Source organism: Martes martes (genome assembly GCF_963455335.1).
Source record: "Martes martes genome assembly, chromosome: 13".
Lineage (NCBI taxonomy): Eukaryota > Metazoa > Chordata > Mammalia > Carnivora > Mustelidae > Martes > Martes martes.
The window spans coordinates 24,410,388-24,433,311 of NC_137901.1; the positions used below are offsets into that span (position 1 = coordinate 24,410,388).

Sequence of the window (22,924 nt, forward strand, 5' to 3'; positions counted from 1 at the left end):
ATTTGCTTACTCACCTGGTTATGTCCACCTGCTGCTTCAGAGGAGGCTTTGGGAGGAGAGGCTACGTGTTCTACTCAGCCCCTCTCCATCCCTGAATCTCTCTGCTCTCTTTGAGTTCTCCTTCTCCTGGTCTCTCAGACTTCTCTCTCTCACTCAGTCTTGAAGAACTGTCATTTGTTCTCTTGAATTCTTATCCTGCGGGGCCCCCAGTGCCTGGTGCTAAGCTCCTTGGAGTGTGGTCTGGGCTGCAAGGACAGACCACATGAGGGGTGTGGGAGCTCAGAGAACCTGAACGCTGGATCCCCACAGCGAAGCACCACTGACCTGAGGCATCCCCACCTCTTGGGCCTGCAGCCTGGAGCTCTCTCTTCATGCTCCCTGTCTCTTTCCTGCCCAGCCGCCCAGGCGCTGGCCCAGAGTGAGCGGAAGCGACATGAGCTCAACAGGCAGGTCACCGTCCAACGGAAGGAGAAGGACTTCCAGGGCATGCTGGAGTACCACAAGGAAGATGAGGCCCTTCTCATTCGGAACCTGGTGACAGGTCGGGACACTCTATGGCATCCCACCCCCACACAGCTCCTTCCCCAACTCCATGGCCAACCCAGCATAACCCACCCCCCACTCTGCACCCCACCACCTCTCACCCATCCTTGGCCCTCTGTCCCCCTCCCTTCACACGGCTGCTTCTCTAATCAGCTCCCAAACCGTCCCCCCCAGGCCATGCTCACGCTGTGATGCTATGGGGACCACGTGCCAGGCTCTTGGGTGCAGCTCTCCTTGCCACCCCGAGCCATGGCCTGGTTTGCCACGTGGCCCAGCTCCCTCCCTCTGGGCCTGCTCCACCTGGCTTCCCCAGGCCTGCCTTTCTGCCCAGCCCAGCTCAGTCCAGCAGCTGCCTGCAGAGTAGGGGGAGGAGGCTTGGAGGAGAGAGTCCTGGGTGAACAAAAGGAAGAATCTTGGGTAGACGGTCCTCTGGACCCTGAGCCACGAGCTCCTTTACTTGGAGCCTTAGGTGTTCCTTAGGTGGGAAATACAATAGATGGGAAATATGACCGGAGAAAGTGCTATGCTGAAGTCCCAGACTCTTCTCAGTGTGATGAATATGAAGTGGTTGCTTTTTGCAGGGGCGTTGGAAGGTCAACTAGGAGGTCAAGGTTGTTTTAGAGAAATGTGAGTTTGCCAAAGTCGCAGCCTGCTGAGCAGCTCGGGAGGGGCCAAGTGCTGCGGAAGCTGGGATGACTCTAGCCTAGGGCAGACTTTCCCTCCATTCTTTGCATTGGGTATTTCCAGCAACTGAGTGCTTTGGCTCTTTTTCTAAGAGCTGCCCAGCATGCAGGGACTGAAAGTTAAAGTTCCCAATAATAGAGTCCGAAACTAATGGGACCGCTTATGCCAGCGGACTGTGGCTCCTCCCCACTGTCCTGGCTCAGGCAGCCCCAGACGAGGCCATCTCCCCCTAAGCTGCCTGCATGTCACACCCAGTCCCCTTCCCTCTCATCATCCAAACAAATGCCAAGACTCCATCTGACCTCCTCCTAGGTCCCCGGCACAGGCTGGTTGCTGTGGAGGATAGAGAGGTGTCAAGCCATGGGTCCTGCCCCAGACGCTAACACCTAGCTGGGCAGACCAAGCGAGTCTATGGGACACGGGACTCAGGTCACGATAGGACAGTCCGAGGCAGGACAAGCTGTACGCAGGTCAGGCCACCTGTCAGTGGAGAGGCTGGGGAGACAGGTGTCACACTGTGGCCCTCGGGGGGTGGGGGAGTGGCCGTAGCCACTCAGCAGCCTACTTGATCTATTCCTGGCTCTGAGGAGGTCTAGGCAGCTGCTGCCAAGTACATAGTTTCCAAACTGACGGTTAAGTGGGCTAAAGGTCCCTGTGGCCTTCCGGGCCCCGGCACATGGGCTCTGGCTTTGGGAATTTGCGGTCTGCCAGCTTCTCCCGGAACCTGCTCTCGCAGTCCGCTGGGGAAGAGTCCGGTGTGTCCACAGCAGGAAGTGCCTCGAGCTCTCTCCCTGGCTCGGGAGCCGGCTCCTCCCTGTGGCTGGCCCCGGCCCTGGGCCCTGTGTGTGGAAACCGGGCAGAGAGCTACCTGTGGGCTCTTCTCCTTCGTGTTCTAAGGACCAGGCATTAGGAGACTGCCTTATTGTTCTGGTCCAAACAATGAGGAATGTGCTTTTGTGAGTTTGGAGCTAGTTTCTGAAACTAGTGCTCAGGGTCAGAAGGTGTCTGAGTATCCCTGACCGCTTCTCCCCTACTCCTCCTCCAGCCGCCCGGCCCCATGAAAGGTTACTCTTAGAGGAGCTCCAGGAAAATATTGAAAATACTTGTATTTCAGGGCTGCCTAGGTGGCTCAGTCAGCTAAGCGTCTGCCTTCATCTCAGGTCATGATCTCAAGGTCCTGGGATCGAGCCCCACATCAGGCTCCCTGCTCAGCAAGGAGTCTGGGTCTTTCTCTCCCTCTGCTTCTCCCCCAGTTTGTGTGCCCTCTTGCTCATTCTCTCCCTCAAATAAATAAATAAAATCTTTAAAAAAAAAAAAAAAAAGAGGAAAGAAAATATTTCAGAGCAGGCTTCTCAGAGCCCCAGGCATCTGCTAGAGTCTAACTCTTGGTGTTTGTTGCTGTCAGAGCTGAAGCCGCAGACACTGGCGGGCACCGTGCCCTGCCTTCCTGCCTACATCCTCTACATGTGCATTAGGCACGCCGATTACGTCAACGATGACCTCAAGGTGCACTCCTTGCTGACCTCCACCATCAACGGCATTAAGAAAGTCCTGAAGGTAGGTGCCCCGCGCCAGAGGTGGCAGTCGGCAGCGGACAGAGGGATGCCCACAGCTCCCCAAAGCTCAGCCCTGTCTGGGCTTTCCTCATGTCTCCAGCTCTGAAGGCGGATGATAACCACGCAGCTCGCCCACGGAGCCAGGATGCTCAGGCTCAGAAACGGTGGGACGCCCAGAAACCCAAGTGTTGCTGTCCGGCCGCCTCCAGGGAACCCTGGTGCTTTCAAAAGCCTTGACCTGTGGTGCCAGGAGGGTGCCATGCTCCACTCGAGGGCGGGCTGACCTGCAGTGACATTCAGGAACACAACCTGAATAGAGACCTCCTCCCAGACCTTTCCGAGGAGCTGGGTGCCTACTGTCCAGGCAGGGCAGTGGCCCAAGGAAGGGTATAGACATTTATCAGGTTCTGAAGTGAGGAGGCCCCGGGCCGGGACAGGGCTCTTTACGGGGCCCTCATTGGAGGAATTCCACCTAAAGGCACGAGGCCCCTTACCAGTGTAGTGACAGCCTCTGCAGAAGGAGGCTGGCCCGCAGGGAGCGGGGAGCCTGGGCCACATAGAAGCTATGGGGAGAGGTAAGCTTTTTGAGGGAGATCAGCCCTCCATGAGAGAGATTTGTGCCTCGGCACAGGCCCACGCCCCAAGCGGCATTGCTCTCAGAGACCGCCCTCCGTTCTCACACGCTCTGCCACTCTGCGGTGTAAGCCATCCTCAGAACCACGGAGTCTAGACCGCTGTCACTTGCCCCCCTTCCCTTCTGGGAGTGTGTCACACCAGCCTGTAGCTTCTGGCTTTGTGCCAGCTGTGTCTCAGTTACCGCACCTCCTGCCCAATTTTATCTGCTCCTGGCTCTAAACAGACATGCTGGCAACTCTCGGGTCTGAGTCTCCTGCCTCGACCCCTCACTCGAGCCCATCCGGGGGCTTGTGCCGGTCTGGGCAAGTCGAGGGCTTACTTGAGAGGTCACTGGCTCAGAAAAACCTTCCCTAATCACCAGGCTCCGCTGGCATGCCCAGCCCTACCCGTCACTCTCTGTCCGACCCTCTTGTTTTATTGCCATCGAAGCTCCCATCTCTGACGTTTAAACAGGGACGGTGTTACCAGACAAAACGAGCTCTGCGCAGTCATCGGCCTTAGGGCAGAAGCTGTGTCTCAGCGCTGTGGGCTGCACAACAGCCTTTTTCACCAAGTTACGGTTTATAGTCATTTTCCAGAGGGTTGAACCCATTGGACATCTGCTCTCTCAGTAAATGGAATGCCAGAATAGTTCACTGGCGTGCTCCTCCCGTCTCCTGGGTTGGATCGCTGATGGTTTGGAGCCTGCCGGGGCCAGCTGCCCAGGGCTCAGCATACAGCCCAGGGCTGCACAGGGGTGCACCACTGCTCAGGGAACGGGGTGGGGGGTGCTCTGTGCCCCTCCCAGCAGTGGAGGAATGGTAATGCAGCCCCTTGACAGTGGGTCTCCTCTTTGTGATGGAGTATATGCTGAGTAATTCTGGAAACCTGGAAAGACAGGTAGCGGGTGAGTGTTTAACCAGATGGGAGCCACTACTAACGAGGAATGTCTTTTTTTCTTTCCACAGAAGCACAACGAGGACTTCGAGATGACATCATTCTGGTTATCCAACACCTGCCGCCTCCTTCACTGCTTAAAGCAGTACAGCGGGGATGAGGTGTGTGCTGAGATAACCCAATGCCTGAAGGGCACTCAAAAACCATTAAAGGACCCCAGATCCCCCACCAGACTCTCGCTTCCTTGGGCAGAGCAATGTGTGTCCTGCTTCAGAGCCAATGTCAGCTCAGAGACCGGGGTGTCGTGGAGGGCAGCCCTGCTCTGTCCAAATGTGGTTCTACCCTGAGGAGAGCATGTCAGGTCTGTCGAGCGCCCTCTGGGACCTTCTGGGCTCTGGGCACACCTTCCTCTACCCGGTAGCTAGACGCAGGGATAGGCAGGCCACAGCACACTTGTCCTCTAGGTGGCCTCGAGGGTCCCAGCAGTCCCAGAAAGCACCTGGAATCAAATAAGTAGAATTGGTGGGGAAATGAGTTTACGTGACCCATCCTTTATCGGAGAACCCCTGGGACTCGCCAGGGAGAGCCTTGTGACCTTAAATTTCGGAAGCATGCGTGGAAGAGCCCCGTTTGCGTGAACGCCGGAAGAAAGCCCGGTCAGTTGTCTGAGGCGTGAGACTGTCTTTTAAGCCAATGGGTAGTCTGTCCATTTTAAGGCAGATGCCGAGAAGGGGCATAATGTGATGAGACCACATTTGTACACCTTGACCTGGAGGCCCAGCTTCTTACTTCTAACCAAATTTGATTCCTTGACCTGCAGCCCAACTGACTGCATTATTTCCTATCTTGCTCTGGCCCTTGAGAGCCCAGCTTCGTCTGGAACCCACCATTCCCAACACTGGTCCCTGAAAGAACTGTGCCCACGCTCTGCATTTAGCCCTGTAGCTCGGTGACCCAGGCCATGTCCTTGCTCTGGCTTCTCCAGTAAAAATTCCACCTCACCCCAGACACCACTCCCAGGCCCCTGGGGAGGTGCCTCCACTTTTCCTTTCTGCCCTTCCTTTTTCGTTTTTATTCAGAATAACCTATTAGGGGTGGGAGGCATAAGACCCGAAGCACAGTATAGCCAGATCGGTGTAGTGTAAATAAAGACGGAGAAAAATAATGTATCTTAGCTGTCACAGTGATTCCTTCTTTCTCCCGCTTTTTAGTTTTTATTTAAAAATGCTTCGTAATAGGACCTGGTTTGAGAGACTTTGCTGGGGATGGTCACTCTTTGGAAGACTCGATCTTTCTGGCTGCCCTTGGTGTACCTCGGCCCGAATACAAAGGGCCGTTGGTCCCCCGAATCCTCTCGATACTAGCAACTCTCTCAACAACGTTATTTCCTCTTGTTCGTGTAGAAAGCTAAGGGGACAAGGTGCTGTAGCTGTGAGATCATTTCCGTTTGTCTATTAATGCTGATACCCAACAATAGAATCCATGTAAAATTTCCCATTATAAAAGCATAATCTGACCTGGCTGTACTCCTTCCGTGGCTGTGCATTTCACACTGTAAGGTATCCTGGCCTCTTAGGAGAGATGGACAGAGACTCAGACAGGTGGGATGCCTCTTTCCCTGGACCTGCTACCAAGCTGGATCTGCTGCTGCAGGGAAATCAGCACCTCACGATGTGGACTGATTCAGGCCTTTTAAATCAAACAGCTCCGACTTCTCTATCATGCTGAGGTTTTGCTCTGCCTTCAGATTCAAGGGTCCCCCCACTGAGGCCTCAAGGAACTGACAGGCTCTTGTGGACCGTCATGTTAACAGAGGCTGGTGGAACCCCACAGATAGGGTGTCATGGACAAGACAGAGACCCGGCAGTCCTGCTGAGCCCGGCAGACCGCCGAGCCTCCTTCAAACGCCCTTTCTCTCTGCAGGGCTTCATGACTCAGAATACGCCCAAGCAGAATGAGCACTGTCTTAAGAACTTCGACCTCACCGAATACCGCCAGGTGCTGAGTGACCTTTCCATTCAGATCTACCAGCAGCTCATTAAAATCGCCGAGGGTGTGTTGCAGCCTATGATAGGTAAGCTGGCAGCAGCAGATCTCCAGCACTCATTGTAGGGTCAGAAACGATGGTGAACACCGCCTGCTGTCAGGGAAGCCCGTACCTTAGGTGTGTGTTCCAGAAAACTAGAACCTTCCCACTGAAGGCAGCAAGGAGGTGTGTGCTGTGTGCTCAGGAAGAGCTCTGAAGTCTTCCATAGGTACTAAGTATAAATCCAAAAGGTTATCAATGCATATAGAGTAAAAAATATAGTCCTCATGCCCATATGTGTACTTAATTCATGAAAAAAAAAAGCGTTAAGCAGGTGCACATGAAGAAACACAGTGGCAAGTATGCATACAGTAAATACGGAACACTCTGTCCAAAGCAGTAGACTTGGGCACTTAATAAATCAGAATTGAAACATGAGAGCCCTGTTGTTTTTTGAGTCAGGAATGACACATCCACATATCTCTCAGGATGCTCCAAGAAGGCTGGGGAGGAAATTGTCCCTTGTGCCTGTGTTGTAAAGCTTTCCCCTGGGTTCTTACAACACAGATAGGTTCTATGTGGATTCCAAGTTAGAGCACCCCATGACATCCAGAACCTTATCTAGCATAAGATTCATTCCACATTGTTATTCCTGAGAACCTTCTTATGAGGCACAGGGCGTAGAGAACACTGGGGGTGCTTCGTGATTCTGAATCACATGATGGCTAATAGCAACAATTCTGGAGTTGGACACACCTGGGTTCAAATCCTGGCCCTGCCAACTCCTAGCGGCGTGACCGTGGGCAAGTAATTTAACTTCTGTGTGCCTCAGTTTCGTCACCAGGAAATGGGTTGTTGGGAGATGGAAAGAAATACTGAGCATAAAGCCCCAGGCATATACTCAAACACTGGGTAGAAAGTATAATAAGACCAGCTAACCTGAGATTTATATGGTCAGTGGCTCATGGAAAAGAGCTTTTTGAAAATGAGTAGGATGATCTCAGGGTCCAAGGCCAAGTCAAGGGCTGGGCCAGTACTATACCCAAGCTGCTCAATTCTCAAACTTTGGACTTAGCGCAGAAACCAGTATAGAACTGAGTTGGTACATGCCCATTATCTTTGTCCCATCAGTAACGAATTTAAGCGCAAATTTGGTCCAAGATTTCTATAGGCAAACCTCATTCCATATAGACTCCAACCCATTAGCAATCCAATGCTCAATGCTGTGAGTTTCTGAGCACGTCAACATTGTATGCCGGTGGATGGTGCCATCGCCAAAGCCCAAGGCGCTGAATGATCTTAGTGGTCCAAGAACAGGTCTTCCGTGGGGAACACGCCAGCTTCTCCAACCATGCTTTTCTTTCAGTCTCCGCCATGTTGGAAAATGAGAGCATTCAGGGTCTCTCTGGTGTGAAGCCAACGGGCTACCGGAAGCGCTCCTCCAGCATGGTGGACGGGGACAACTCCTACTGCCTGGAAGCTGTCATCCGCCAGATGACTTCCTTCCACACGGTCATGCGAGACCAGGGCCTGGACCCTGAGATCATCCTGCAGGTGTTCAAGCAGCTGTTCTACATGATCAACGCCGTGACCCTCAACAACCTGCTGCTGCGGAAGGACGTCTGCTCGTGGAGCACCGGCATGCAGCTCAGGTAGGAGCAGGGCGCCCTGCCAGAGCCTCGTGGCCGGAGGGGCCCTCCCCCACAGGCTGGAGTCGGAGCCCGGGGCCTTTGTCTCTGATAGTGACATCCAGACCTGGCTGCTGGTCCTTGTCACAGTTGGTGCTCATTTGTTGGTGGAATTCCACACCAAGACAGTAACCTGGGAAACAAATGAGTTCAGAGCTTTAACGACATTGACGTACTCTAAAGACTGTAAAGACAGTGTGGGTAGGTCAGGGGGAAACCTCGGTGAGTTTAGAGACTCGCGAAGGCCAATGTAGAAGTATGTTTGTGAAGGTGAAGTACCAATCGCTTCAGTTCAGTAGATGGAATACACAGACACTTCACGGCCCTCAGCTTTGCTTGATTTTAAACACCCATTCGTTGCTGTATTCATTCAGCAAAGTGCTCTTCAAGATTTGCTCCGTGTGAGCTCGGGAAGGTGAGGAGAACGATCCCACTGTTTGCGGCCGGGTGGCACCACAGGCACACCAGGTGTGCTCGCCGCCGGGCCTTAGGAGTCTGGCCTAACTCGGCTCCCTTTGACCTGTATCTAAGGTACAACATAAGCCAACTTGAAGAGTGGCTTCGGGGAAGGAACCTTCACCAGAGCGGAGCTGTCCAGACCATGGAACCCCTGATCCAAGCAGCCCAGCTCCTGCAGCTAAAGAAGAAAACCCCAGAGGATGCGGAGGCCATCTGCTCCCTGTGCACCTCTCTCAGCACGCAGCAGGTACGGCCCCGGCAGCCAGCCGGCCTGCCTTCCCGTCCAAGGGGAAGGCTTCTCTGTGTGGGGGGTACAAGCATAGCCTTCCTAGCCCCCAGTGACACAATAGAAGCTGGCGCAGACGGAATGTTCCTGGGGGAACCAAAGACCGCCTTGGTCTCTGGGACAAGATGCCACCGCTCCCCCGGTGACATTCTGGGCCCCCTTGCTCACATAGAAAGATAAGGTAGTAAACACACAAAACATTAAGCTTGGGTAAAAATGTATTTTTGTTTTTGTTTTTAGAGAGAGTGCACACGCACAGGAGTGGTTAGGGGGAGGGGAAAGGGCAGAGGCAGAGAGGGAGAGAGAATCTGAAACAGGCTCCATGCAGAGCCCCACATGGGACTTGATCTCATGACCCTGAGGTCGTGACCTGAGCCGAAACCAAGAGTCAGACGTTTAACCGACTAAGCCACCCAGGCACACCTGGTTGGTTTTGTTTTGTTTTGTTTTGTTTTTTTTAAGATTTTACTTATTTATTTAACAGATAGAGATCATAAGTAGGCAGAGAGGGAGGAGGAAGCAAGCTCCCTGCTCAGCAGAGAGCCTGAAACGGGGCTTGATCCCAAGACCCTGGGATGATGACCTGAGCCGAAGGCAGGCACTTAACTGACTGAGCCACCCAGGCACCCCAGGTTGGCTGGTTTTTAAGGTAGAAACATTTTTTAAACACAATGAATTCTACAATGTTTCTAACTAGAAGTTTTAAAATTTTGTTCAGAAATGGGCAAGCATCATGCCTTTGGCATTAAATAAATCATTTTCTTTACAACTATATACTTCCATTGTGGCCATGTTTTCACTTAGAATCCATTGACATTGTGGCGCCTGGGTGGCTCAGGGGGTTAAGCCTCTGCCTTCCACTCAGGTCATTATCTCAGGATCCTGGGATGAGCCAGCAGGAAGCCTACTGCCCCCTCTCTGCCTGCCTGCCTCTCTGCCTACTTGTGATCTCTCTCTGTCAAATAAATAAAATCTTTAAAAAAAAGAAAGAGAATCCATTGACATTGTTTTCAACAGTCATTAAGAACCTAGAGGCATTAGAATATGCCTCTCCTCCCTGCCCTCCCCCAGCAAACTGTATTCCTACTAGGACTTGGTTGCACTGATGTGACCAGACTGTCAGAAGATAAATCCTGTCCACACCTGGGATGGCTTGCCCTCCACCATGAGTATGCCTATTTAGAAATGGGCCAGCACAAAGTGGCCTCACAAAATGAGACCAGCACAAGCAAATCAGGCTTGCTTTCTTCTTTTTTTTTTTTTTTTAAGTTTTTTTTTATTTATTTAACAGAAAGCACAAGCAAGGGGAGGGGCAGAGGGAGAGGAAGAAGCAGGTTCCCCGATGAGCAGGGAGCCTGATGCAGGCTGATCCTGATCCCAGGACCATGACCTGAGCCGAAAGCAGACACTTAATCACTGAGCCACCCAGGCGCCCCAAAGTCTGACTTTCTAAGTTAGATCATGCACCTTCTTCTCCCTGTCGAGCACCTAAAGAACAAAATCCAAACTCGGTGTTGTAAATATACCTTTCCTTACCTCCCCACTAACCACTATAAAATGAAATGACAAACTCTTCAGAGAACTGCTGCTTTCTATAGACGTACTGCAAGTTTGCCAACTTTATCCCCCTTTTAAATATATTTTGCTTTCCGAAGTTTACTTCTAGAGTTCAGCTGGCCTCGCTTTGCATTTGGGCGGGCTACTTCTACCCAACAGTCGGCAGGCAGACAGATCATCCTCTCTGTTCAATTAGGAAAAATTGTTCCTTTTATTAAGTGATTTGGAGGGTAGGAGGAGGTAGGGAGGTAGGGAGAGGGTAGGAGGAGGTAGACAACACTTTCATTATCTAAGGTAAGATCTCCAGTAGTCTTTAAGAAATTTTAAATGACTAGTAGGTAAGAGGCTGAGGGTTCCAGGCAGGTTTCCTAGAACCATTATCTTTTAAGCCAGGAGTGGGGGTGGGGAGGCGTGATGGAGACAGGAGTCAGAGGGCTCAGGTCTAGTAGACGAAGCCTCTGGTCTGTAGTTTACAAATTGTGGGCTCCTCTCCTCAATTTCACTCCAGCTCCAAGGTATGGGTCCTGTGTAAAGAAGAGTATACTCTTGTGAGAGTGTCCTATATTTTTTGAAATCCAAAAGTTGTCATATGTTCCTTTAGGTCTGTGCTAAGCTTTTGTTTTTACTCCAACAGATTGTCAAAATTTTAAACCTTTATACTCCCCTGAATGAATTTGAAGAACGGGTAACCGTGGCCTTTATACGAACAATCCAGGTGAGTTTTAAAACATTAATCAATTTTATAAAGTCCTGGTCCGAAACTAGGATTAATTTTATAAAGCTCTCACCTAAAACTAATAAAGGAAATCAAAGTTTAGAGTTTAACTTTGCTTCTCTGTATTAATAAATCGCTGGTTATATTCTAAGCCAAAAGACCTTACATCCTAAGGCTTTCCATTGGGGTAAATACTAACTGTATCACCCATAAATAACTTAGTGTATACACAAAAGACTGAACTTTCATAATCTCTGCTTGGATTTTAGATGTCGTATTTGCCACTAGCACATCACTGAATTAGAGTGCCAAGAGGAATTAACAAAGTCAGCAGAATATCAACCCTACCCATGAACTAAACTAAGAAATACTATTTTAAGAAAACAATTTGACTCTCAGCCTTGCCTCTAAGACTCATAACATTTGCCCTTAGGTATATGCTTGAAAGAAAAGGAAATGTATTAGGGAAGTGATTATTTAAATCTGTCTTGAGATTGTGGGTTTTTTTTTTTTTTTTTTTAAGATGAGCTTCCTAAAGCTGAGCCTTAGGTGATTTGGCTGAATGCCTAAGGGAAAAAAAAAATTTTTTTTTTTAACTAAAGTAATAGAAGTTTATTAAGTGAAGATAGAGAAAAAGCTCTCAAGAGTGAGAGGGGTCCTAACAAGGTTGCCACTGAGGGCCTTAGGGTTTGTCTTTTCTAGAGAGCTAACCAGAGAACTTAAATCCTTTTAACATCTCTATTGATAACACCTTCCAGGGCTTACTTCCTTTTTAGGACCTGGTTATTCTTTGTTGGTCACAGGTGATTATCGTAGAGACACTACCCACCTCATACGCGTAGGGTAGGGTGGTCCGGTTTGTCCTCTTCTCTCTGGTTTCCCCACAACTCCCCTTTTTTGGGATTTCTGTGAGCCTGATCACATAGCCCCTTTCTATCTCTCCCAGCCTAGCCCCACCTGATCCTCCCTCCTCCCTTCCCCTGGAATAGCAAGGACGGCTGTCAGGGACCAGAGCCGTGGCCGCTCTGGCTGCTTCCTGCTGAAATGGTGCGGTGGGCTGTGAGGCGGTTAGAATCAATCCAGGAGTCGGTCCAGGGCCTTGCAGTATGGCTCCCGGGGGTCACGGTAGCCAGCAAATGGTACATACATCATCATGTAAAAGGAGAAACATGAAACAAGTTAGGCTCCAAATTATGATAGATTAGATAAGATCCCCAATTACTAATTTTTTCAAATAGATCAGTGGATATTTTGGTTATGTTTAATGGATCGCAAATGTCCCCTATTAATTGGGACGCCTTGCAGGAGTTAACTGTAATGGCGTAACAACACATGTGAGGAAATTTTCCATGCCCCAAATGGTGTAGCAATAGTAGAACGCCTGAATTGTTAAGTGTGACTGTAGCTGACAGCACCTGCCTAACTGAATCACATCCAGATGACTCAGAAGGACGATGACCGTTTCTCCCATTACCCACCGTGGGGAACACCTTAAGGAGATACAACACTTTCTCAATGCCTAAGCCTCCTTAGCCAGCCAATGCACTGTGATCCCAGCATACGAAACCAGGATCAAAAAAAAGTGAGCAGAGGAGGCAGGAAAAGGGGAATTGAAATGAGGCTTTATCAAAAAGACACTCAAAAACCTGGAGAACAGGTGGGGTAGGAGACACTCTTCCCTCTGGTGTAGTCTTGGGATTTCTCTTCAGAGCGCCTTACACCATGGCCATGTAGAGATCCAGAGATTGAGAAAGTCAGCCGTGTCTAAGGACAAATGAACATTTCAGCCTGTGTCTAAGGTGAAACCAGAGGCTGAAGGTCAAAGGAAGGATGCCAGGTCAGGTGGAAGGCTGTTCTAAAGGCACCGCGGTGACATGCGGAGCACAGGGAAAGCAGGCGGAGAGTGAGCACCACGGATATCTCGAGAAGGTGGGGTGCTGATTGAAAAGATCCAGTCCGGACACAGCCACAGTCCGCTACTGAAAGTAGAGGAAGCCTTTCGATGACAAAAGAGAAGCCACTGGGCTCTCTGAATCCCCATGGACTTTTGTGGAGCACTGATAATTTACACGAATCAAAGTACAAGTTCAGAAAGTCTTATTTGGTTTTAAATACTAGCACACACATCAGAGGGAGAATTGGAACCGCTGCTGGGTTGACAGTGGCACTGTTTAGAAGAAGAGTCGAAAGTCAAGCCAAAGGTCAAAGAATTTTTGCCACATCAGACTGTGGTGTTGAATTAAGGGCAGAGGGGAAAAAGGTAGCAGAGGTTGATCAGATCGTCTCTGCAGAGCCGGAATCAGGTTCTGAGTCACTTTAGCCGCCATTCTCAGTGGCGGGTGACGCTATCAAAAAATTCTGGTTGGTGTTTTTTTTGTTCTGGTTTTTTTGTTTGTTTTGTTTTGTTTTTTGGGGTTTTGTTTTTGGTTGTTTTTTTTTTTTTTTTTTTGCCAGCTGTAGTTTTATGTTCTGTTTCTCCCTAGACAGAGGCTACACGGAGGAAAGGGTGGAATGATTTGTGCCGACTTCCTATACTTGCACACATCTTATGTGGGATAAATACTATTTGCTCCTTAAAGCAAACCATTTGCTTGGGTGATATGGGCAGAACAGAGCTGACCTTTAAAAACGTAAATTTGAGGGGATTCTCAAACTCACGGAAGGATTCACAGGATAATGCCTATGAGATGACTACCTTGTTAATTTTAAATAAGTATGCACACCTTTTGCTGCTGAATTATAAATAATATAGGTATTAACTTTTCTCCATTTTTATACCCTCCTCTCAATCCCTTACAATTTCTTCAAACCCTTTAAAGAGTAGAGCCTGCTGATCTATCTGAGGTTGAGAAATAAAAGGACATTTAAGTGCTATAAAACAATTTTTAAGAGCCTTTTGCCCTTTCACATTTTATGTACACCTTTATAGGCTGTGTGACCAGGTTTGTAATAATAAATGCAGCCAAGCTGAGTTCATTTTTGGACTTCAGTGGTCCTAGAGAGACCATTCTGTTAGATTCTCAACAGAGCCACCATTTGGTATCTTAAATTAGTAACAGTGGTTGCTTATGTGTCTCTAAATGTCCTTTTTTTGGGGCACCTGGGTGGCTCAGTGGGTTAAAGCCTCTACCTTCGGCTCAGGTCATGATCCCAGGGTCCTGGGATTGAGCCCCGCATCCGGCTCTCTGCTCAGCGGGGAGCCTGCTTCCCCCTCTCTCTCTGTCTGCCTCTCTGCCTACTTGTGATCTCTGTCTGTCAAATAAAATAAATAAATGTCCTTTCTTCTGCTAAACTGTTCCCATTATTTCAAGCTACTTTTTCAAACTGTTAAAATTACTTCAAAATTTTGCCCCAGGGCATGTGGGTGGCTCAGTGGGTTGAGCATCTGATTCTTTTTTTTTTTTTTTAAGATTTTTATTTATGTATTTGACAGACAGAAATCACAAGTAGGCAGAGAGGTAGGCAGAGAGAGAGAGAGATGGGAAGCAGGCTCCCCCCTGGGCAGAAAGCCCGATGCGGGGCTTGATCCCAGGACCCCGGGATCATGACCCGAGCTGAAGGCAGAGGCCTTAGCCCACTGAGCCACCCAGGCGCCCCGAGCTTCTGATTCTTGATTTCAGCTCTAGTCATGGTCTCAGGGTTGTGAGATCGAGCCCCACATAGGGCTCCGTGCTCAGCACTGAGTCCACTTGAGAGTCTCTCCCCCACCACCCCTCCCCACATACACAATTCCCTCCCTCCCTCCTTCCCTCTAAATAAATATATGTGTGTGTGTGTGTGTGTGTGTGTGTGTGTGTGTGTGTATATATATATATATATATATTTAATTTTGGCCTGCCTTTCATGTGATACCAAACACATGGAGGTTTTTTAATTGACAACTGGAAATTTAAAGAGTTTTCCATTCATTATCCAGGTTCACCTTTATGCATTCCACAGCCACTATAGAATCGACTCACAGTCCTATGCTCACACAGATTTTGTTCTAAAAATCTGTTTCCCAGCACTTTTCAAATGCTCCTGTGTTATTTACTAACCTCAGCCCCACTTGAAACACAGAGAAACACAGAGCTATTATGAGTAATAGTCACCTGTGACATGCAAAGACTTAATGAGTTCATATAAGATCTCTTGTTGGTCTTGGCTAAAACAGGATAATGATGCAACTTCTAGAAAGTTACAACATACCAAATGTTACCACTGCCTAGTGGTGAGTTTTCCTAAGGAGGAAAAAATTTTTGATAGCTTAAGCTAGTAGGCGGTGGCCTGTATTTTTACAAGATCAGGATGTATTGATTTCTCTCTGGGCAGCACTCGTAGCTAACTAGTCTCCATGGCCTTCATGTAAGGACGTCTCCACCTGGGTTCCTGGTTCAGAGGTTGATGGGATGTGAACCAACAGAAGGAACAAGGAGCGTTAGCCGCCAACACGGGACTCACCTAGTGCCAGAGACCATTCTCTGCTTTACCCTAGTTAACTCTTTATCATTCATCACCTCTGCTAGGGAACCACTTGTTTTCTGTATGCCTTCTATGTTTTGTGTTACTCATTACTGTCTTTGTGTGTGTTTAGTTTTTGTAGTGTACCATTGTGATTTCCTACTTTCCTTTTTTGTGTACTTTTTTATCACCCTGCTGATCACAACTAACATCTTGAACTTGGAACCACCTCATTTAAATAATCCTGACTTAGGTCAATAGTACACATGTTCTGCTGCTACATACATACCTCTATCCCTCTCTCTGCCACTATGTTGTTACTGCCACATCTGCTGTATGTGATGTTCCCACTAACAGAAATGCTTAATAGTTTTCTGCATCTGCGTAAATTATGTAAGAAGGAGCCACAAGCAGAAGTACAATGCTGGCTATGTCCTTTATTTCTTCCTACAGCCTAGTTACTGTCTAGTGTCCTTCTGTGTCAGCCTGCAGGACTTTTTTTTTTATGATTTTATTTTTATTTTATTTGACAGAGACACAGCGAGAGAGGGAACATAAGCAGGGCCAGAGGGAGAGGGAGAGGCAGGCTTCCCACTGGGCAAGGAGCCCTATGCAGGACTCAATCCCAGGATCCAGAGATCATGACTCAAGCTGAAGGCAGACACTTAACAACTGAGCCACTCAGGCACCCCTGCAGGACTTTCTTTTGTTGATGTGGAAGTGACTTAATTTCTCCTTTATTCCTGAAGGATAGTTTTGCTGGTTATAGAGTTTTTGGTTAAGAGTTTCTTTTAGGGGGCGTCTGGGTGGCTCAGTGGGTTGAAGCCGCTGCCTTGGGCTCAGGTCATGATCCCAGCATCCTGGGATCGAGCCCCGCATCGGACTCTCTGCTCAGCAGGGAGCCTGCTTCCTCCCTTCTCTCTCTGCCTGCCTCTCTGCCTACTTGTGATCTGTCTGTCAAAAAAATAAATAAAATCTTTAAAAAAAAAAAAAAGAGTTTCTTTTAGGACTTTAAATAGGTTACCCCATGCCTTCTGGCCTCTGTGGTTTCTGATGAGAAATCTGTTTGTAATCTTGAGGATACCTTGTAAGTGAGGAGTCCTTTCTCTCTTGCTGTTTTCAAGAGTCCCTCTTTGGTGTTGGACTTTGATAATCTGACTGTAATGTGTCTCAGTGTGAATGGTTTTTATCCCATTTGGATTTTTTTTTTTTTTTTCCTGCTTGGAGTTGAGAGTCTTGGGGAGGGGGAATAGGTGTACGTCTTTCACTAGATTTTGGATGTTTTCAGCCATTATGTCTTCAATATTTTGCTGCCCTTTTCTTTTCTTTTTTTTTTTTTTAAGATTTTATTTATTTATTTGTCAGAGAGAGTGAGCACAGGCAGACAGAGTGGCAGGCAGAGGCAGAGGGAGAAGCAGGCTCCCCGCTGAGCAAGGAGCCCGATGCGGGACTCGATCCCAGGACGCTGGGATCATGACCCGAGCCGAAGGCAGCCACCTAACCAACTGAGCCACCCAGGCATCCCCCTTTTCTCTTTTCCTCTTCTGGGACTACTATGAAGTATATGTTGGCATGCTTTATGGTGTCCCACAGGTCCCTCAGGTTCTGTTTACTTTTATCCATTTTATTTATCTGTTCCTCAAACTTGCCTTATCTTCAAGTTCACTGATCATTTCTTCTGCCTGCTCAAGTCTGCTGTTGAACCCCTTTAGTGAACTGAAAAGTTTCATTTGAGTTATTATACTTTTCCTAAAATGTTTGGGTCCAAATTAGGTGGGGGGGAAGGAGGGGTTGTGTCCCTTTGAATCTTCCAATTGACGCCATTGGAGGAAGCCACTGTATCCCAAGAGAAGGTGAAATCAAGGCAGGCATCTGTGCCCATCCATCAGGGAACATGAGACCAAGGAACTCAGATTTTGGAGGACGAGGTCCCACTGCCTGGCCTGCTGCACCAGCCAGCTTCTCCCAGAGTGTGGGCCTCTGTCCCTCAGCTGCACAGGGACTGGAGACTTGGGTTAGTGGCCAGTTCACATAGATTGCTCCCTTAGCAGAGATAAGCAACCTCCCCCTTCTTCAACTCCTGCTGGTCCTAAGTGTCTAATCAGAGTTCCAAGATATTTGAGAGCAATTGCTTTTTCCAGCTCAGTGGCTGCTTCAATGGAGGGACTGAGGCCCAGTGCTTTCACTCTGCCATTTTGTGTGATGTCACTCTCCCCATTCTGGTTTACGGATGAGGAAACTAAGGCATACATAGGTTCAGGAATTTGCCCACCAGATCAGAGCTCAGGCTGTCTGCCTCCAGAGCCTGTGGTCTTAACCCCTTCACTACAGTACCTCTCCACACGATTTGCACCTGAAACGTATTTTTCTATCCTCCTTTAGCTGGAAAATTTATTTTAAAGACTGCCAGAATTTGGGGAGAGCTTAAGGTCATCTGGTTTCCAACAGGCTGAAACCAGTGCTCTTCTCCCTGCCGAATACCACAGGGACAGGGAGGCCACGTTCTCCCAAAGCCCGTCCTAATTGTCTTAACAAATATTTCCATGATACATGCTACTTCACTTTTGTGAGTTCCTCTAAACCAGCTCTTTTGGGGGTGGCCTTTCACGTGGTTGTCGTCTCCCCTACAGGCACAGCTACAAGAGCGGAATGACCCTCAGCAGCTGCTGTTAGACTCCAAGCACATGTTTCCCGTCTTGTTTCCATTCAACCCATCCTCACTGACCATGGACTCAATCCACATCCCGGCCTATCTGAACCTGGAGTTCCTCAGCGAGGTCTGACGAGGCGCAGCAGCACCCCCCCCTCCCCGCCCCGCCCGTGGCTCCATTTCCAGTGAGGGCAAGAAGGAAGCCTCTTATGTATGGTGAAGTGAGGGGTCTGTTAAATCTGTAAAAGACTGAGAGCCCGTACAGAGTGCTGAACGATACGGAATAAGACACATTTGGCATTATTTTTTTGTACGTACTGCTCAGAATAAAAACACTTGAAGTATGGAAGATTTTTTTTTTAAGTATATGATTTCAGTGTAAAAGAATACACGTTAAAATCCTCTCCCACCACCCAGCATTCCCCATGGCCCATATAAAAGGTGTCAGTCTTTAAAATGGAAACTGCCCAGTTTTGATCTTTGCATATAACTGGAGGATGCCCAGAGTAAAATAATATGAAAAATATGCCACGTAAGTTGCCTTCAAAGGACTTTGAACAAATAATGGTACTAATAACAAGAAGCTGTTGCACAGTGGGGCCATCTCCCGAGGTCTACAAACCACCGGTGCAAATGAGTTTGTGGGGAGATGTTCGGAGAACAAAAATACAGGGCTTGGGCCTTCTGAGAAGTTTTTCGGAAGTATTCTGAAAGCCTGGTGGTGCAGAGACAGTGGTATAACTAACCTCCAAACATTCTGAGGACAAGTTTCTAAAGCAAAATTAGAAGACTCTGTCCCTCATATGCTTAAACCCTTTTTGCATAGTCTTGGGTTTATGGAAGAGTCCTGCTTAAAATGCTCCAGTCCCAAACTTAAAGTGTGAACAACATGGAAAGACAGTCTTTGTTTCCAGTGCTAGTCCGTGTGCTTCCTGAGTCCACGAAACTTTCACAAAAATCTACGTAATCTAAATATTAGAAAAGAATACCGACTTTGGTTTTATTTACAGATAAAAAAACCAAGTCAGTATGAAAGCTGTAATCCCTTAATGCCATAAAACTTCCAATAAGAACATCATATAATGCACTATAATTCCAGGTAACCAGAAACAGTGAAGGAAAATGAACTTGAGAATCCGATTATTTGAAAAACTTTTCTAAATATTCAGTTCAGGGATTATTATCATCCAAAAGTCTTTTTGGGTTTTATGTGTGTATAGGTGTATGTTCTTTTTAAAGAGTGAGAGTAGCTTAGGTCAACACTCCCTTTTCAGGTTATTTTGAACATTTTTTATTTTTTATTTATTTTTTAAAGATTTTATTCATTTATTAGAGAGCACAAGCAGGGGGAACAGCAAATGGAGAGGGAGAAGCAGACTCCTGTGGAGGAGGGAGCCCGATGTGGGGCTCCATCCCAGGACCTTGGGATCATGACCTGAGCCAAAGGCCGATGCTTAGCCAAGTGAGCCACCCAGGCACCCGTTTTCAACAATTTTTAAATTTACCACATAAACACGGCAAATACCTCTGCTTTGAAAAAAGGATTAAAAGTTTTCAGTGAAATATGACAGCCAATTTTATGTTTGCTGCTTTTATAGATTTTTTCCTTGCCTCTTCAACAGTAGGCATTCAATTAGAAAACCCTGCATATTCTCTACACCCACTTTTTGGTGATTTTTTTCTGTATTTCTAATAGATAACGATATGTTGCTCCCATGACCAGAACAGATGGTATTTGCAAGAAGAGCCTCTATATGACATCAAGAAGATAAGATTTCCCCATGAATGGCAGGTAGAACATCCCCCTACATGCACACGCTTACACACACACGCAAGCACCACCTGTCCATCAGCCAGTCAACTCCAAAAGCTCCTGGAAACACCACACACCCCAAGCCCCGAATGGTCCCGTGTCCATTTGGCTCCACTTGCTCCGCCGTTCTTGGGCCTGCTGGGGCACAAGGCCCAGCGCCCAGGCAGACTCTGGAGCATCCTGTCCAAATCTACAACCCCAGCATGACACATCCACGGAAACCATGGCAGGCCGCTCTCCGGTATCCGCAGAGCTGTGCCTGTCCCCCCTGCGCTGGGTACAGCTATGTCCTCTGAAACCCATAATGCACCCCCCTCAGCCCACACAGTGACTTCCTTGGGAAGGCCAGTCTGTGGATCTGTGGTTACCTCTTTTTAAAGTCGTTTATTAAGTATAATTTGCTTGTTGTTGCACTTTAGTTTAAAACTGAGCTTTCATGTAAGGACTGACCTTCATCTTCAAGATAACCCCAAATGGTCTTGTTTAGAGTGGTGAGGAGTTTGAAAAGCAGTGATTCTATAAATGCAACGGCTTGCTGTCCTTACATTCTGTCTTATACCCTCACTCTCTCCATCTCCATGGGTCACTACGGCTGACAGTTAATCAAAGGTGCCAAGGACTCATTAAATAAAAGCTTGGCAATTAGAATAAATGTGGCGGGGGAGGGGGGTATGAATAGTCCTTTTCCAGGAGAGAGGGGCATTTCACTGGAGCTGTACTTAATAGAGTACTAACAACAGAGAAATAACAGCGACTGATTAATGTTTGGGTCAGCCCTGTTTAACTTAACACTTGGAGACCGAAAAGAAGCACCTTTAGAGAAACTTTAATCACTTATTAGCATTTTTATTCATTGCTTTTTTAAAGCTAAACATTTTCCAACTTCATGAAATCAGTGACTTCGTGTAACTCAATTCAACACCAAGGTCTGACCTCAGTCGGCACTGGATACCTGTCTCTCCTTTTTATTTAAAATTTAGTCGACACACCCTCTCACCACGTGCCTTGGGCAGTTACTAAGATAACTGACTTGTCAATTATTTCTCGGAAACAAGAGTTGCAGAGGGAAGAATTTTAATGTTCAACATCATGGTGGAGTTTTCCTTTGTCTCTTGAAACATTAAGAGCATTTTAATGATTATTTAAGAATCAAATATTTATAAACAGTCTGTTTTCAGTATCACGGGGGACTTCTGTCTGCTGGTAGTAATGCCGATTAGTCACTGTTGCTGGAGCTGGGAAGCGTACTCCCTCTATGCGTTCTCCCTGGGTCTTCACAGCTGCAGTTTGCTCTGTGGCATCTGAACAGGAGATGAGACCTAAAGTTTATGTAGGTTGTTTCTCTGCTTTCCATAGGGCATGTCCGTAGGAGCTCCTTCCCTTGATTTTCCTATACTCAAAATTTTCAGGCTTTTGTAAAAACAAGACAAAAGAGAAACCTAGGAACTTGGAACACTTAGGAAAAATTTAACCCTGCTACCATCAATTCACCACTCTTAGAGCCTTACCGCATCGAGATTATAGGAAATAAATTAGAATTCATTTCTTTTGCCTACAATATAGGTAACGGTTGTCATACATTTGACCTCTTTCTAGGCAGCAGGGGTATCCTGAATTGAAGTACTTGTCTCCTGCCTAGGGGACTAGACAGTCACTACAGTGTGACAGCATGGGGGCGGGTCCCTGTCCTTTTTCCTCCTAGAGTATTCCTAGGCAGTTTCTCAAATTAATTTGCTGCATGAGCCAAATAGCCAAAATTCATTTTTTTGCACACATTGGTGCCATAATTAGAGAATTAGGGGGTATAGAAAAATTAGAGGTTAATGGCAATGACAAATATAGGACTGCTCTTTCCTCTTATTAGGTTGATACTAAATATTGGTTTTCTAAAGAAATTTCTAATTCTAATAAAGCAATCAATCAAATGATTTTAAGCTACTTTCTAAGATGACACTATATCAGAATAACCCAGATTTGGATATAACATTTTGCCAGCAACTATTATTTAAATGAAAGACTGCTTCTCCGAAGAGGGTTCACATCATATGCCGGAGTAAATCTAACATTGTAAGAAGAAATACTACTGATAAAAATATTTTTTCATTTTGAACAAATCTGTAAAGTACACCTTTGTTTATAGAAAAAGATACTTGTATTAGTTACTATAATATTCAGCTGTGGATAAAAATTTGTGGAAATAAATACTTTTGAAGAAAGTGGTGTGCCAAATCTAAATGAAATTTAAAACTCTGCAGCTGTATATCGGCTGAAAAGCTTATTTTTAATGCCTGCTTGAGAAACTTGATTCTAGGGGCCTACATTCAAACATGGATCAGGATCACTTAAACCAGGGGTTGGCAAACTTCTGCCTGTAGGTAGGGGGTGGGGGGAAACTTTCCCTGTAAAATAACAAGACTTATTGAGCAATTGCCTCAGAGGCACAGAATTCAAACACAGTAGTTTGGAAGAGGAAAAGACGAGTAGACCAATGGCACGGGACACAGAGCCTAGGGACAGACTCAGTCACATGTATCACTTTGCATATGTGTAAAAAAAATAGTGGGAAAATATTTACAAGATCTGTATGGAGTTTATAACATAAGTGAAACATTGATAGCCTGGAGAAATTATATCACGTTTGCGGATAAGACTTAAATACCACAAAACTGTGGTCGGTTGTCTCCACGTTGATCTACACAAAGAACCAAAAAAAATCTCAACAGTATTTTTGTGGGGAAATCAACAAACTTATTCTAAAATTGATAGGGAAGTGCCAAGACCCAACGATAAGGAAGACCTTCCTTAAGGGAAAACTTTCCCAACAAGTACCAAGACTTAATATAAAACTTTAGTAATTAAGATGTGAGATGTGTAGAAATGGCACAGACCAATTGTCCCCTGGAACAGAATAGAGCCCAGAAACTAAACATATATACAGAAACACAGGTAGGCTGCTTCTTACCTACAAGAGCACACAACAAAATCACCTGGAAAC

At 47.1% G+C, this 22,924-nt stretch overlaps 1 protein-coding gene across 1 annotated transcript in view; it reads left to right on the forward strand.

Moving 5' to 3' along the window:
- MYO5B (myosin VB) overlaps positions 1–22,139 on the forward strand; it is a gene marked incomplete at its 5' end in the record, with an annotated part of 248,587 nt that extends 226,448 nt beyond the window's left edge. Inside the window, 8 exons of the mRNA XM_080821604.1 lie at positions 398–541; positions 2,633–2,784; positions 4,367–4,456; positions 6,219–6,369; positions 7,688–7,973; positions 8,541–8,715; positions 10,946–11,026; positions 18,097–22,139. Coding sequence (XP_080677730.1) covers positions 398–541; positions 2,633–2,784; positions 4,367–4,456; positions 6,219–6,369; positions 7,688–7,973; positions 8,541–8,715; positions 10,946–11,026; positions 18,097–18,249 — 1,232 coding nt within the window. The 3' untranslated portion in view covers positions 18,250–22,139. The remainder of the gene's footprint in view (positions 1–397; positions 542–2,632; positions 2,785–4,366; positions 4,457–6,218; positions 6,370–7,687; positions 7,974–8,540; positions 8,716–10,945; positions 11,027–18,096) is intronic.
- Positions 22,140–22,924: the final 785 nt, after the last annotated feature.